The sequence below is a fragment of the Phycodurus eques genome, chromosome 19, assembly GCF_024500275.1.
Source record: "Phycodurus eques isolate BA_2022a chromosome 19, UOR_Pequ_1.1, whole genome shotgun sequence".
Classification (NCBI taxonomy): Eukaryota; Metazoa; Chordata; class Actinopteri; order Syngnathiformes; family Syngnathidae; genus Phycodurus; species Phycodurus eques.
This window is the reverse complement of record NC_084543.1, coordinates 12863190-12877244: the sequence shown is the minus strand read 5'-3', so window position 1 is coordinate 12877244 and position 14055 is coordinate 12863190. Positions and strand designations below refer to the sequence as shown.

At 41.9% G+C, this 14055-nt stretch overlaps 3 protein-coding genes across 3 annotated transcripts in view; 1 reads left to right on the top strand and 2 right to left on the bottom strand.

Moving 5' to 3' along the window:
• Positions 1-582: 582 nt before the first annotated feature.
• On the bottom strand, positions 583-1359 carry LOC133417810 (hemoglobin subunit beta-1-like). The gene is made up of 3 exons (XM_061705935.1): positions 1209-1359; positions 900-1122; positions 583-796 (listed from the first exon to the last, which is right to left on the bottom strand). Exons 1-3 carry the CDS (start codon positions 1298-1300, stop codon positions 668-670), a joined length of 444 nt encoding a protein of 147 aa, XP_061561919.1. The 5' UTR covers positions 1301-1359; the 3' UTR covers positions 583-667.
• Positions 1360-4404: 3045 nt separating this feature from the next.
• On the bottom strand, positions 4405-6400 carry LOC133418050 (cytochrome c oxidase assembly protein COX19). The gene is made up of 3 exons (XM_061706381.1): positions 6282-6400; positions 5968-6079; positions 4405-5869 (listed from the first exon to the last, which is right to left on the bottom strand). The coding sequence occupies exons 1-3, from the start codon at positions 6361-6363 to the stop codon at positions 5773-5775; spliced, it is 291 nt and encodes a 96-aa protein (XP_061562365.1). The 5' UTR covers positions 6364-6400; the 3' UTR covers positions 4405-5772.
• Positions 6401-7345: 945 nt separating this feature from the next.
• Positions 7346-14055, top strand: part of LOC133417890 (arf-GAP with dual PH domain-containing protein 1-like) — a 28153-nt gene continuing 21443 nt past the window's right edge. The window contains exon 1 of the mRNA XM_061706097.1: positions 7346-7514. Within this exon, the coding sequence (XP_061562081.1) occupies positions 7430-7514 (85 nt within the window). The 5' untranslated portion in view covers positions 7346-7429. The remainder of the gene's footprint in view (positions 7515-14055) is intronic.

The following is a 14055-nucleotide window of genomic DNA, read 5'->3' as shown; positions in this document are numbered from 1 at the left end:
TGCATGGATTATTTGACATTTCATAAGGGGACAGAAAATGCCTTCCAATTCAGGAATGACCCATATATAGTGTTTATATTTTGGTTTATAAAGTTGTAGATGCATCAGATCACTATACCTACAGTACAAGTTATATCAATAATATTAGGTATAATTGACTCTCGTCAACGATGGTGTCGTGGTACATTCACGGGATGCCGGTGCAGGCACCGTTGGTTCAGTTCCCACTCAGCGATGGTGTGGATCTAAGAGTGAATGGTCTTTATGTGTGCCCTATGACCGACTGGCGACCAGTCCAGGGTGTAGGATCCCTTTCGCCCATATTGAACTGGGACCCAACAGGTACAGAAAATGGATGGGTGGCTAATTTCAATCTACAGAAAAAAGATGATGTTGTACATTCTAAGGCTTTGCCTCTAGCAAAATTGCGCATGGATATGCACCTTGACACAAAAAGGCGAAACGTAAACAACTTTTATTCAGCAATTGTGTTCGTTTGTTAGTTTCTCATAGTTGTCTGTAAAAAAGCATTAGCCCTATGTCGCTAAACTAGCCATGACATTGAAATAAACAATTCCACCATTATCTTTTGCTTCAGTGGGCCTTTATTTTTTTGGAGAAAACAAACATATAACACATGTCAAATCCCCATTTCGAGCGTCTCGGTTTAGTGGTATTGCCTTCCCAGAGCGGACACCACCACAGACAAGAACTTCTGCCAGGCGGCCTGAATGTCTGGGTTGAAGCTATTTCCCATTTTGGCGGCAATGACGATGGTCAAACAGTCAGCCAGCAACTGTACAAGGCACACAAAAAACAGCCAAATTGAGATTCATGATTGTGACAAAATACTTAAAAAATATATTAAAATAAAAATGACAAAAATTGCTATTCTTTACCTTGAAATTGTCAGGATCCACATGCAGCTTCTCAGAGTGCAGCACGCTCAGCTCGGCGTAGGTTTCCTTGATGTTGTCCATGTTCTTCAGAGCCCGGTCCAGACCGTGCAGGATCTTGGTGCCATGTTCTGCAATTTGGGTGTTGCTCATGATGGCTTCGGCATTGTAGAGGTTACCGAAGGCGCCAAAGTACCTCTGGGTCCAGGGGTAAACGATCAGACACCTGGAAGACCCCAAAAATATGATCAATTTAAAAGGATATGCAGCAAATGTAGTTTGCATGCATTTCAAGTCTAGTCCGCGTTGTACCTGCACAGAGCCTTGGGGCCGTCATCCTCGTAGAGCAGGCCGCCCATGATGCCGCTGATAGCAGCACGCTCGTCTTCAGTCCACACAACCATGTTGTCGCTTGTTTGTTTGGTTCAGGCTTGAAGAGAAAAAAAGCTGAATAGGGCTCAAGACTGACGGGGGGGGTCTATTTAAACATCCCCGAGGTCTCCCCACCCTTCGTGAGAAGCAGCTATGATAGGTTGGAGATGGAAAGCATCAGATAAACCATAGACTCCTCCAGAACTTTCTGGATGTTTCCATACAGGCGTGTATATCCATGTACTGCATATAAAAAAAATCATTTGCATTAAATTAAAATAAGTCCACCGTAAACCCGCAGGAAGCGAACTCTTTTATTGCTTTGTTGTAAATGTTTAATTCATATCTGTGCATGTCTGGATTTCCTATTTCATGTGATGCATTTAAGCATTTAAATTTATGATACCACAACCATCTACTTAGTCTCAGAGAACATCTAGCATCATGAAGTACTTTAATGCCAATTTAAGCCAGAATTCAAAAGTTTCTTATCCAAATTTCAGCCAGCTCGCTGGGCTTCTCTGACAGGTCAAATATTATAACATTCACACTCACAACAACTAAAACATTTTTTTTTGTTCAGGAATGCAAGTAAATGTAAAAACATGCTTTGCTATTTTTTGTCATTATTTTTAAATAATTAATTGAAATTAATAATTTTATATTTCAGCATTGAAAATATAATTTTGCTGAGACAGCATTTTTTTTTTTTTTTTTTTTTTTTACTGGCGCATTGACCATTAAAGAGACAAAATGAATTTGGCAGGGCTGTTTATGTACTGTTGGACAACTGTGGCATAAACTTCTGTGATGGTCTAATGAATTTGTTAAGCACACACACAATTGATAAATAGAGGTTCATATTTTGTTTAATAGGTCATTTTCCCATTGATGTGGTCTCAAATTCTATGTTCAACATTGTTGTTATTTCAATGGCAACAGATGGGAAAAAAAAGGCCCACGATAAAAAACTTAGCATGAAAGATTCATGAAGATTTTCTATTCTATTCTTCATGAAATTTCAACATTTGACGTTTATGGTATTTTTAGTTTTGCACTAATCTGATGCTTATAATTATTATTATTTTAATAACAATAATTTATGTGGCCTAATTAACTAAAAGGGTTAAAAAATGTCTTTGGGCTTTTCATGTTTGAGTGTTATCTCGAAAAACCACTCTGGTGTTATCTTCAGGAGCGCCCCCTCCACCCACTAATACACTGCCCAAATTCACATATGTTTTTGTTACAAAGATACCGAAAAGTTGTTAACAGGTCCAATTTTTGCAAACTAAAAAAGCAAATGTTTTGTCAACTAAACTATCATGCAAAAAGACCAGAATAGCATAGTCTTTATTAGTCTGGCAATGGGGAAATTCTGTTTTTACAGCAGCAAAGTGGATAATAACAGCACACAAAAATAACAATTGAAAGAAAAATCACAAATATCTATGCCCATATGAAAAACATCAGGCAATGAGACAGAAGCAGAATGAACAGCAGTATATGTGATAAATGTTCATGAATAATAAAAATACTTTGCAGAGGTAAATGTCAAACTGCATGGGAAAAGATAAAATATATGTAGAAAGGATTGTAAACAGCAGTAAGACTAAATCAGCTGCATTTAATGTAGCTGAAACTATACATGCATCAATAAATAATCTCTATATACTGTACGGTATTAGCAGTTAAAATGTAAAAAAAAAAAAAAGACAACTATTAATTGTCAGTCTTGGATCAGAATCAGAATCAGAATCATCTTTATTTGCCAAGTATGTCCAAAAAACACACAAGGAATTTGTCTCCGGTAGTTGGAGCCGCTCTAGCCGCTCAATTTACAGAACACTTTGGAGCGACTATATATACTTTACATAAACAAATAATATATAAACACAATACTGACTATACTGTATTAGTAAATATAAACAAAAAGCGCCACGAATGGGCAGTGGCATTTTATATCAAGACTGTATATGGCTCAACAATACAGTTCACATACAGTCCCTTCCAAAAGTATTGGAACAGTGTGGCCGATTCCTTTATCTTTATTGTTGACTGAAAACATTTGGGTTTTACAAAAAAAAGACGAATATGAGACAAGAGATTAACAATTCAACTTTTATTTCCAGGTAATTAAATCTGTATCTAAAGCACATCTTTTGCATCTTTGGTTTGAACCCATCCATTTTCACGTGTTAAGTATGGGAATGTGACTGAAAGGTGTCTCTGGGGAAGGGGGGGATTAGCTGTAGGGTGGGAAGGGGCTGCCCCCCCTTTTCCTTGTGGTCTTCCAGCCGGTTGTGAGCCGCAGGAATCTAGCCTCTTACTTCACACACTCTGCACATTTTTAGTACTCAGACTGTACATACTTCGCACATTGGGCATATTCACGTCTCATTCAGGGTCCCCAGGGGATTGGCACAAGGCAGGATGGGGCGGGCACTGGGCTGGGTACTGGCATGTCTGTGCTGGTTTCTGGTCTATTAATTAGCCCCACCCCCCAATTCTCTGCCCTGCCGGTCCTCCAGTTGTAATGCATCATACACCTATCTGTGGGGGTAGGGCGGTGTCGGGCTGGTGAGGCCACTCTGCTCACTGGCCCGCCATGCTTTTCCCCCGCGGAATTTTAATGCACCACATTATTTGGGGAGCTGGTTGGTCTGGGTGGAGGGGTGGGGGTAGGGTGGCGGTTGCGGGTCACCATTGCCCCGTGACCGTCTCGTCTCACCCCCACCAGTCTCCCCAATTTTAATGCACGGCACCCCAACACACACGATCACGGTACAGAGATAATGGTTGTCAGTCGGGGACCTGGTAACCATAGTAATAGGGTGGGTGGTGGGTACTCACATTACTCTTGGCTTGACTCCTGGAGTCTGTGCCCCCCGCCCCTTCAGTTGTGGGGCCGCGGAGAGATGGGGGTCCGCCCCCCTGACCCAGCTTGGGGCCCCGCCTTCCTATCCCATCTCTTGGCGCCCTCGCCCGTCCTTGCTCACGACGGGTATTTAACATGGGCTCCCTTTTGGTGGGCTATGACCCTTTTCGGGTCGTGGCTGATGTTGGTGGCTGGGGCTCCCATGTTCTCCGGGGGTGGGGTGGGTGGTGGCGCCTGCTGAGTGGTGGTTGGGGGGGGCGTAGAGGGCGGTGGTCCGGCACACGTGCCCCTCCTTTTGGGACTGGTCGGGGTGCTTTGGTTGGACTGGGGAACGCCCTGGGTCCTGGGTGGCATCCCCCTGGTTGGGTCCCTCACTGGACGGGCTCGCTGGCTCGGCCCCCCTTTGTGGGTTGAGGAGGCCGGGCCCACCCTTTACACCAGTTGACTAACATGCATGTGATATGGTGTTCATTCATTAATAAGGTCAATAGACATGCTTAGGCTTTAACTGCTTGAGCTGGGACCACTAATCACAACAAAGGTCATACTAACATATCAACTCACAGGTTCTTACAAGTGTTTAGACACTAAAAAAGACACTTTATTCATGTTATACAAACCTGTCTCGAGTCTATTTCACAAACCGTACTCTATTTTCACTGATTTTCACTCACGTGGAGGTCTGCCACATAACGCCGCAATGCAGGGGGATGTCATGTACAACTACTTCTACTACTCCATTAAAATATGCCATTCCGTTTTCTCTCAATCCCCAATACTTAAAATAACTTTTAACACAGCCCGCGACCTTATTTTACAAAATGGTGGTGGGGCAGCATGCGAAGCATGGGTGTCAAATCCTGTTACAGTGCCTTATATTTCTTTTTCATCCACCAATTACCTCATTACAACCCAACAAGAAGTGACCGATTATCTTTTTAAGGTACAGTCGTGGCCCATTTTCCCCAAATTTGCTTGGGCCATACTTTTGCACTTATCCTACAGTGTCCAACCTACCACTCGGGGGCCATTTGCGGCCCCTAATCCATTCTCATTCGCGGTACGTTTCATACCTAGGGCTACAAAAATCGGCTCACACTTGTAGCGACCCCAGACGTATCAAAACTTTAAAAACACGCACAGCCTAAACCCAACAGGAAGTGACCTGTGAAGTGACATTAAAAGTTATCAAAAGTTTTTTTTTTTTTTTTAGGGCATACTATGACAGGGGCGACCCATCAACCTGAGCTTTTCTATCGTCGCCACAAAACAGGGACATGCTTACAGTTCATCAAAGAGATACTTGCGCTACACTACACCTAAGCCTACAAAGATTCGAGCCCCGATACGAACAATAAACGCGTCAACGTTCCTTTGTCAGACGACTGAATTAGGTCATACACACGTTCCAGTACAAACGGTTTAATAACATGGTAAAGAACATCATATATTACACAGAACATCTTATATTAGACATTTTATATACATGTGTTCAAAGCTGGAACCTTCTATCGAACCTGCTTGTGCACTTTTTAGTCTTTCACACTGCTGTACCAGGTTTCACACCCACGAGTCTTTGGATAGACTCAGCACAACAGCATCCGTGCATTGGTCGTGCACAGCATGTTAATGTTTGCAATCTTTGTTTGCTTGGCTGGGCGGAGGAGGATCCACCAGGTCTTTGAATCCCAGTTTTTCCAGTGGTTCCTTTGTCATGAGCTGGCTGCGATGCAAGATAGGAGACAAGAGAAAATCAATAGATGATTTTCTTGACTGAGGATTTCAGTAAAAAAAAAGAAAAAAAAGAATATTTAATCCCACTGTTCCATGCGGCATTCCAGGTAGGCTTTTGACTGGAGGCGGCACTTGGAATTGTCGAAATTGCTGTCTCGCAAGCATTTCATGAACGTCTCCTTGAAGGCTTTGCACTCTCCTGGAATTCCAGAAAATAATAATAAGCGCCTAACTCACACCATCTTTCAATAATGTCACTACTCACTAACACACATTTAAACACACTAACCAGTTGCTATCGCTAATCAGCTGTCATCGCAACCAGATTAGAGTCACAAAGGTAAGCGTTTTATACCGGACGACAGATATTATTAAATGTTGTTAAACGACGCTGAACGTACCAAAGTGATCTAATGGGAACGACCCTTTGTCTGGTGGTCGAGGTTTAAAGCTCTTTGACCCGAAATTCATTGCAGTCGACATGTTTTGTTTTTGTAAAACGAAGGGAGGGATGGTCGCAGGTTCGACGTTCAGCGCGTAAATATGACGTCACAGCATTTACCGGCAGACATTCATAGTCAAGCCGCGCAAAATTGATCAGTTTCCTATTCCTAATCTATCAATTATTATTTTATTTTAACTACAGCAAGCACATTTCATTACATTTTGTCTATTAATTATATTGACAGATTTGTTTAATCTTTAGTTTTAGTCTTCAATATCTTGTTTTGCAATGATGTTTTTTTTATTTATTTGCAACCTAACCCTAACCCTATTTTCAAGAGTAAGAATACATTTTGTTTTTATCTTAAATGCATCGATTTATCAACAAAAATAAACTATACAGATGACACATGCCATCTTCATAATACCTCTATGATGACCTATCAGGCTCATTTACACGCCACCAGACAACGTCTTCAAATAAAACGTCTGCCTCTAAAATGCTATTGACAGACAATGTAGGAAATATCGAATTAAGTACAGTACACCGTGTGGAACTGTACTGCACCACACTGAGAGATGTTTTTAATGTTGTCCATTTAAGTGGCTAGTTCATTTTAAAATGAAAACAATTATAATTTGATGGTCCAGTACAACCTTTGAACTCATTTACAGAGCCCTAAATGGACAGTTTGTGGAATGCACTCTCTTTTGACCTGCCTCTTCATTGAACTTTATTCTTGTAAAGCAGTTCAAAACAACATTGTCCAGTCAAGCATTCCAGTACGACCAGTCTTTTCAAAAAATGTTTTATGACTTAATTCTTATAATATTATTATGATTTTTTTTTGTTGTTGTTCATTTTTAATGACGCAACATCACCACTGGGCGTCTCAGTGAATGGAGGGACTCGCGATGCACCGCAAGTAATGAAGCCATCACGCGAGAGGGAGGAGAAAGAAAGAGAGAGAGAGAGAGACAGAGAGAGAGAGAGAGAGAGAGAGAGAGAGAAAGAGAGCATCCGTCTCACAGACAGGTGATGGTCTGGTCTGTCTCGTTGCCTCCAGTCGGCGAATGTGCTTGTCTCGAGCTTACTTAATTAACCATGGAACCGGAGGGGACCAACCGGCTCCTGCAAGACTTGCTGGCGAGACCGGACAACGAGGCGTGCGCGGACTGCGGCAATCCAGGTATGTAAAGTCGTTTTTTTCCCCACCCCTAGTGCAAGCTGCACTTCTTTGCACAATGGACTCGCTGTCTGATTTTGAGGATCAAAGTGCAAAACAGCTATCGCAGTTTGCAGCGAACAGCCTCCCGTAAACATAGAAATCAGTGTTGTGCGTGTGTTCGTGTGCGTGTTGTTATGGCGGGGCAGTGTGTGCACACAAGACATAAACTGTCCCCTCATAAAGCTGCTTTGTTCCTGGTAAATGTGAGTGTGTGTCCATAGTGAGGCCATGGCATCATGTTGTGCTGCAAACAACATTAGAACTTGCTAGTCCAATTCATTTTGCACTAGGGACTACACACTGTGCAGACGGTTGTTTGGTTTACGAAGGGGTTATATTTCGACTATTTCTATATGTAATTTTGTACCTAAATCGGAATCTACCCTAACCATGCACTTACCTACGCCGTATTAGTCATAATCACAGTGAATATTTGTATGAAAAACACGTCTAGGACTTACTGTAAATATTAAACCGCCAAACGAAAAGCAGTAAGTGCTGCGGTAACTGAGCGTGCGTGCTTTTTCTGCCTGACAACGTATATTCTTATGACACTATGTTAACTAGCTCATTACGCTCCGTGCATTTGTAAACTCAAATGTCATAATTCCAGTAAATATTTGAATGGAAACAACTTCTCGGCCATAAATATACAGTGTTCCCGAAATTGCGGTTCCCCTATTACAGATTCAGTGCATTGCAGATTTTTCCCCCCCCACAGTCATATTGCACATAATTCGCTACATCGCAGGATTTTAAGTGTAATGCTGTATTTTTTTGTCTGTGGTAAAATATTGAAACTTAAAAAAACTACAGAAAAAAAATAAAACATTAAAACACATATTAAAAGGAATAAAATATACATTTTGTACAGTACGACTGTGCATTACTGTATGTTTAAGAGTTAAGAAGGCGTTTGACTATAGGAACTGTTTATAAGAGTTTGGTGGAGGTTATTAGGAGTGTGGGGAAGATTAATAGGAGTCTGGGGAGCTTCATACAGCTTTAAATATGTATAAATAATTTAAAAAATATATGGATTTCGCCTATTGCAGGGGTGGTCTGGACCCTAACCCCCGCGATAAACGAGGCATTACAGTAAATCTATCACATGAAAAGCAGAAAGTACACAAGTGAGCGTGTCTTGTCGTGCCGTGTGATGGAATATTTTTACGCCGCTGCGCAAAGTAGCTCATTGCATTCAATCTAGATGCTTCTTTACACCTTTTATACATCCCCTTTACCCAATGCTTGTTGTCTTGTATACCTCTACCACTGTTCTCCCTGAAATGGTATGAAGCCAAAGTGGCTACTAAGGTTCCAGGATGGGCCGAATGCCCAGTACTTGGAGCCGAGCCTGCCCAAGATGCCTGCTACGGTTCCTGTGAGAACTGGCTGCAGCAGAGCATCCTCGGAGCCAACCTGGCTCGAGCAGATTTGGATACAAAAGCTGTGGAATCTCAAACAGGGGAGCTTTGTGGAACCAGACCACAACATTAGGGACACCTGCACAATCTGTTCATAGATACCTTTGGCAAAACAATATGTTTTGACATGAAAACGCCTTTGGTTTAATTAACATTTAATATAATTTAGAATCAGAATGATCTTTATTGGGCAAGTATGCTAAAAATCACACAAGGAATTGATAGCTGGTAGTTGGTGTCACTCGTGTACTACCGGCACCAACAGCACATACGCACTTAGAATAGACTGTTAATGTAAATACAACAGTCATTTAGAAATAAAAATGTTTACGAGTGCAGTAATACTGACAGACAACAGAAGTCCGCAAAATTACGATAAAGTGATAATGCTATAAGGACAAATACATTAGTCATGATATTATGTCAAATTGACACACTTTGTTGTTTCAAAGGTTAATGGTATATTTGTAACACTTAATTACTCCTCTAATTTTTGTGTATGCCGGCTTGATGCTGTTCTGTTCTGTGGGTGTACAAATACTGAGAACCGTCCTGATTTTGTATTTGACTCCCCACTTCCGATCGAAAGCCCCATTATTGGATGCCTCTTATGATTCTCCTGATTATTTTGTGGTGTGGCGTGTGTTAAGAGTCATTTTTCCTCCTCCGATCTGCTATGTGTGTGGTGTACCGCATTGGTCATCTGGAGTTCACTACACACAATAAGAGCAGTAAACATACCAATTTTTCCTCATCGTTTGGGGTCTCTCACATTTTAATAAATGGTTAATAACTTAAAAATTGGTACGTGTATACCCAGTTTTAATGCGTTCTGTGATATGTTAATTGATAGCGTTTTGACAAGGTTTCCATGAAAAAGATTGTACAAACAGCAGTACGATAAATGACTGCATTAAGTCCCAAATGTCACAAACATGTCTATATGTCAGCCTTCGATGGCTTGACCTTCACCACAACAGATCAAATGTCTGTTAACCAGCCTGCAAGGAAACACTCACATACAAGTCATCATGCATCTTTAAGATCAGTCCTCCCCTTTTTCCTCTCATTTCCTGTTTCACACCGGTAGTGCTGAGAGGTGAAACTGGATGATTCCGTGACTGCAGGATATTTCAGTTCACAGCATCTGCAGCTCAGCAAAGTTGCGACTCTGCCTTTTCCTAAGGACCCAAAAAGGAGTTGTACTCTCGGTATGGAAACCTCAGCGGTCTTGTTTGGTTGATTTGGGTGTTGGAAAACATAAACAACACAAATTCTGCTAAGAATTGACAGGTAGAAGCTCAGCATTCCGTTTTTTTTTTTTTTTCTTTTAGAACTGCCAGCTCTATCCATCCATTTTCTATATTGCTTGCCCTCATTAGGGACATGTGTTGGAGCTGGAGCCTATGGAGACAGGTGATTTTGAGCGGGAGGCGGGGTACATACCTGTTTTCCGGAATGTGGGAGGAAGCCGGAGGACCCGGAGGAAACTCCACAAAAAAGGCTGGAACATCAATGTATTCAGCTCCTTTCCGTTTTGTTTAACATAAAGCCATTGTTCAGTGGATTCAAACTTGTATACATAAACAAGCAATCATCAATGACAGGCCAAGGTAAAAACATGATGTACTTTATTAGTATACTTTAGGTTGAGTTAGACATACCACGGCATTTTGAGTTGAAATTAATTTTCATTTTGTGGCAGCACAGTAGTGGAGTGGGTAGCACGTCTGCCTCAAAGTTGAACTGAGAGATACTTCTTCAGTACTGATTAATGTGAAGGGCTTCCTGTTTGAAAATTACAACAACTTAACTTTGCTTGTGATTATGTACAGTGGGTATGGAACGTTTTCAGACCTCCTTTAATTTTTCACTCTCCATATATATTACAGCCATTTGTTAAAATAATTGAAGTTCATTTGTGTCCTTATTAATGTACACACAGCACTCCAAATTGACAGAAAAAAAACGTAATTGTTGACATTTTTGCTGATTTATTAACAAAGAAAAACTCAAATATCACACAGCCGTAAGTATTCAGACCCTTTGCTGTGAGACCCTTTGCTGTGAGACCCTTTGCTGCTCATCCTTAAAATGGTTCTACACCTTCATTGGAGTCCTGCTGTGTTTGATTATACTGATTGGACTTGATTAGGAAAGCCACACACCTGTCAATATAAGACCTTACAGCTCACAGTGCATATCAGAGCAAATGAGAATCATGAGGTCAAAGGAACTGCCTGAAGAGCTCAGAGACAGAATTGTGGCAAGGCACAGATCTGGCCAAGGTTACAAAAAAGGTTCTGCTGCACTTAAGATTTCTAAGAGCAGAGTGGCCTCCATAATCCTTAAATGGAAGACGTTTGGGACGAACAGAACCCTTCCTAGAGCTGGCCGTCCAGCCAAACTGAGCAATCGGGGGAGAAGAGCCTTGGTGAGAGAGGTAAAGAAGAACCCACAGATCACTGTGGCTGAGCTCCAGAGATGCAGTCAGGAGATGGGAGAACGTTCTAGAGAGTCAACCATCACTGCAGCCCTCCACCAGTTGGGACTTTATGGCAGAGTGGCCCGACGGAAGCCTCTCCTCAGTGCAAGACACATGAAAGCCCGCATGGAGTTTGCTAAAAAAGCACCTGAAGGACTCCAAGATGGTGAGAAATAAGATTCGCTGGTCTGATGAGACAAAGATAGAAATTGTTGGCCTTAATTCCAAGCGGCATGTGTGGAGAAAACCAGGCACTACTCATCACCTGTCCAATACAGTCCCAACAGTGAAGCATGGTGGTGGCAGCATTATGCTGTGGGGGTGTTTTTCAGCTGCAGGGACAGGACAACTGGTTGCAATCGAAGGACAGACTAATGCAGCCAAGTACCCGGATATCCTGGACGAAAACCTTCTTCAGAGTGCTCAGAACCTCAGACTGGGCCGAAGGTTCACCTTCAAAAAAGACAATGACCCGAAGCACACAGCTGAAATAACAAAGGAGTGGCTTCAGAACAACTCCGTGACTGTTCTTGAATGGCCCAGCCGGAGCCCCGACTTAAACCCAATTGAGCATCTCTGGAAAGACCTGAAAATGGCTGCCCACCAACATTCACCATCCAACCTGACAGAACTGGAGAGGATCTGCAAGGAGGAATGGCAGAGGATCCCCAAATCCAGGTGTGAAAAACTTGTTGCATCATTCCCAAAAAGATTCATGGCTGCATTAGCTCAAAAGGGTGCTTCTACTAAATACTCAGCAAAGGGTCTGAATACTTATGGCTGTGTGATATTTCAGTTTTTCTTTTTGAATAAATCTGCAAAAAAATCAACAATTCCGTTTTTTTCTCTCTCAATATGGGGCGCTGTGTGTACATTAATGTGGAAAAAAATCAACGTAAATGAGTTTAGCACATGGCTGCAATATAAAAAAGAGTGAAAAATTTAAGGGGGTCATTGTGATTTCTCACAATGATTCTCAACAATGATTCTACAAGGTAGGAAACAGATAAGTATGAATATGCGCCACACTATAAATCTCTAAAAGTGTTCACATTTTCAAATAATCACATCCACAATATTTTTCAGAAATCATGTCCCATCACTCGTGTTTTTTTCCCCCCAGAACAGGCCCTCCCGTGAGTAACATGTTGGTGACCCCTGCTCCAACAGCTGAGTGTGAATGGTTGTTTGTCTACATTTTTCCCTGCAATTGACTGGTGACCAGCACAGGGTGTACCATGCCTCTCGCCCAAAGTCATCTGGAATAGGCTCAGCTCTCATGTGACCTTTATGAAGACAAAAAATGGATTGTATCTTTGACCTGGAAATGACAGTTTTGACCAAACATTTCACATCCAAAATGAATCATGCTTTCAATGCAGGTACATTTTGCGATGAACCATTACGCTAGCTGTTATCTAGATTTTGGCAAAAGTTTTGGGTAGATGACTTCAGTTGTTTGGTTACAATTCAAAGTTACCCTGCTGAAAATGTGATAGTAGTTAAACTATTTCAATTACTTTCTCAAAGTATTATAACCAATTACATTTGATTACATTTTTGATCGTTTCTTAATTTCGAATGAATGCATCAGGCCCCGTTTCCTCTAAAAAGTGGATTAAAATTGTGATTTTTGTTGTTGTTGTTTGCACAAATCATAAACTGATAACAAAACATGATGAAATGTAAATGCAAAATGCAAAACTACGTCCTCAAAATCAGCAGAAAACTATGTATAAAATGTTTTCAAAATACCTTTTTGTGAACGCTGATTGCACTGTGGCGGCACGGTGGCGACTGGTTAGAGCGTCAGCCTCACAGTTCTGAGGAGCTGGGTTCAATCCCCGGCCCCCCCTGTGTGGAGTTTGCATCTTCTCCCCGTGCCTGCGTGGGTTTTCTCCGGGCACTCCGGTTTCCTCCCACATCCCAAAAACATGCATTAATTGGAGACTCTAAATTGCCCATAGGTGTGACTGTGAGTGCAAATGGTTGGTTGTTTGTTTGTTTGTTAGTGCCCTGCGATTGGCTGGCAACCAGTTCAGGGTGTACCCCGCCTCCTGCCTGATGATAGCTGGGATAGGCTCCACCACGCCCGCGACCCTTGTGAGGAGAAGCGGCTAAGAAAATGGATGGATGGATGATTGCATTGTTTTCAGTCATAAACCACAAGAAGAAAGTCAAACTGAATCTTAAAATAAAAGGCTGTTGCTATGCGGTTGAATGACAGGATAATGTAGTGACATCAAGCTGATGATTTATGTGGCTGGCGGTTGTATCGCCCAAACAATCATTCACTCTGATCGTGGCATGTACAAATTACTTTGTACAGATGCAGCAAGGTGCTTTCAAATCACAGACCACTCCCCCTATCACCACGGCTTCATGTGCCAGCAAAGCCCCGCCCAGTGCACCTCTTATTTCCTTCTACTCTGTCTATACTGTTGTTAAAAAACATTGTAGTAGTACGTGTTGAGAAGTGTGTCCTACATGTGTATCCTGTGCATGCGGTTTCGTCACACAGACATTCAACTGTCTGACTCAGGCAGCGATGACCTCACCCCTGGATGGCTGGCTCTATATTTTGTTGGTG

Coding starts and splice junctions, on each gene's coding strand:
- LOC133418050 (XM_061706381.1), bottom strand. CDS start 6,363: ATGTCGACTGCAATGAATTTCGGGTCAAAGAGCTTTAAACCTCGACCA. Junction 6,080..6,281: donor GTTCCCATTAGATCACTTTG/GTACGTTCAGCG, acceptor CTGGAATTCCAG/GAGAGTGCAAAGCCTTCAAG. Junction 5,870..5,967: donor CTGGAATGCCGCATGGAACA/GTGGGATTAAAT, acceptor CTTGCATCGCAG/CCAGCTCATGACAAAGGAAC.
- LOC133417810 (XM_061705935.1), bottom strand. CDS start 1,300: ATGGTTGTGTGGACTGAAGACGAGCGTGCTGCTATCAGCGGCATCATG. Junction 1,123..1,208: donor GGCCCCAAGGCTCTGTGCAG/GTACAACGCGGA, acceptor GGGGTCTTCCAG/GTGTCTGATCGTTTACCCCT. Junction 797..899: donor TGGATCCTGACAATTTCAAG/GTAAAGAATAGC, acceptor TGCCTTGTACAG/TTGCTGGCTGACTGTTTGAC.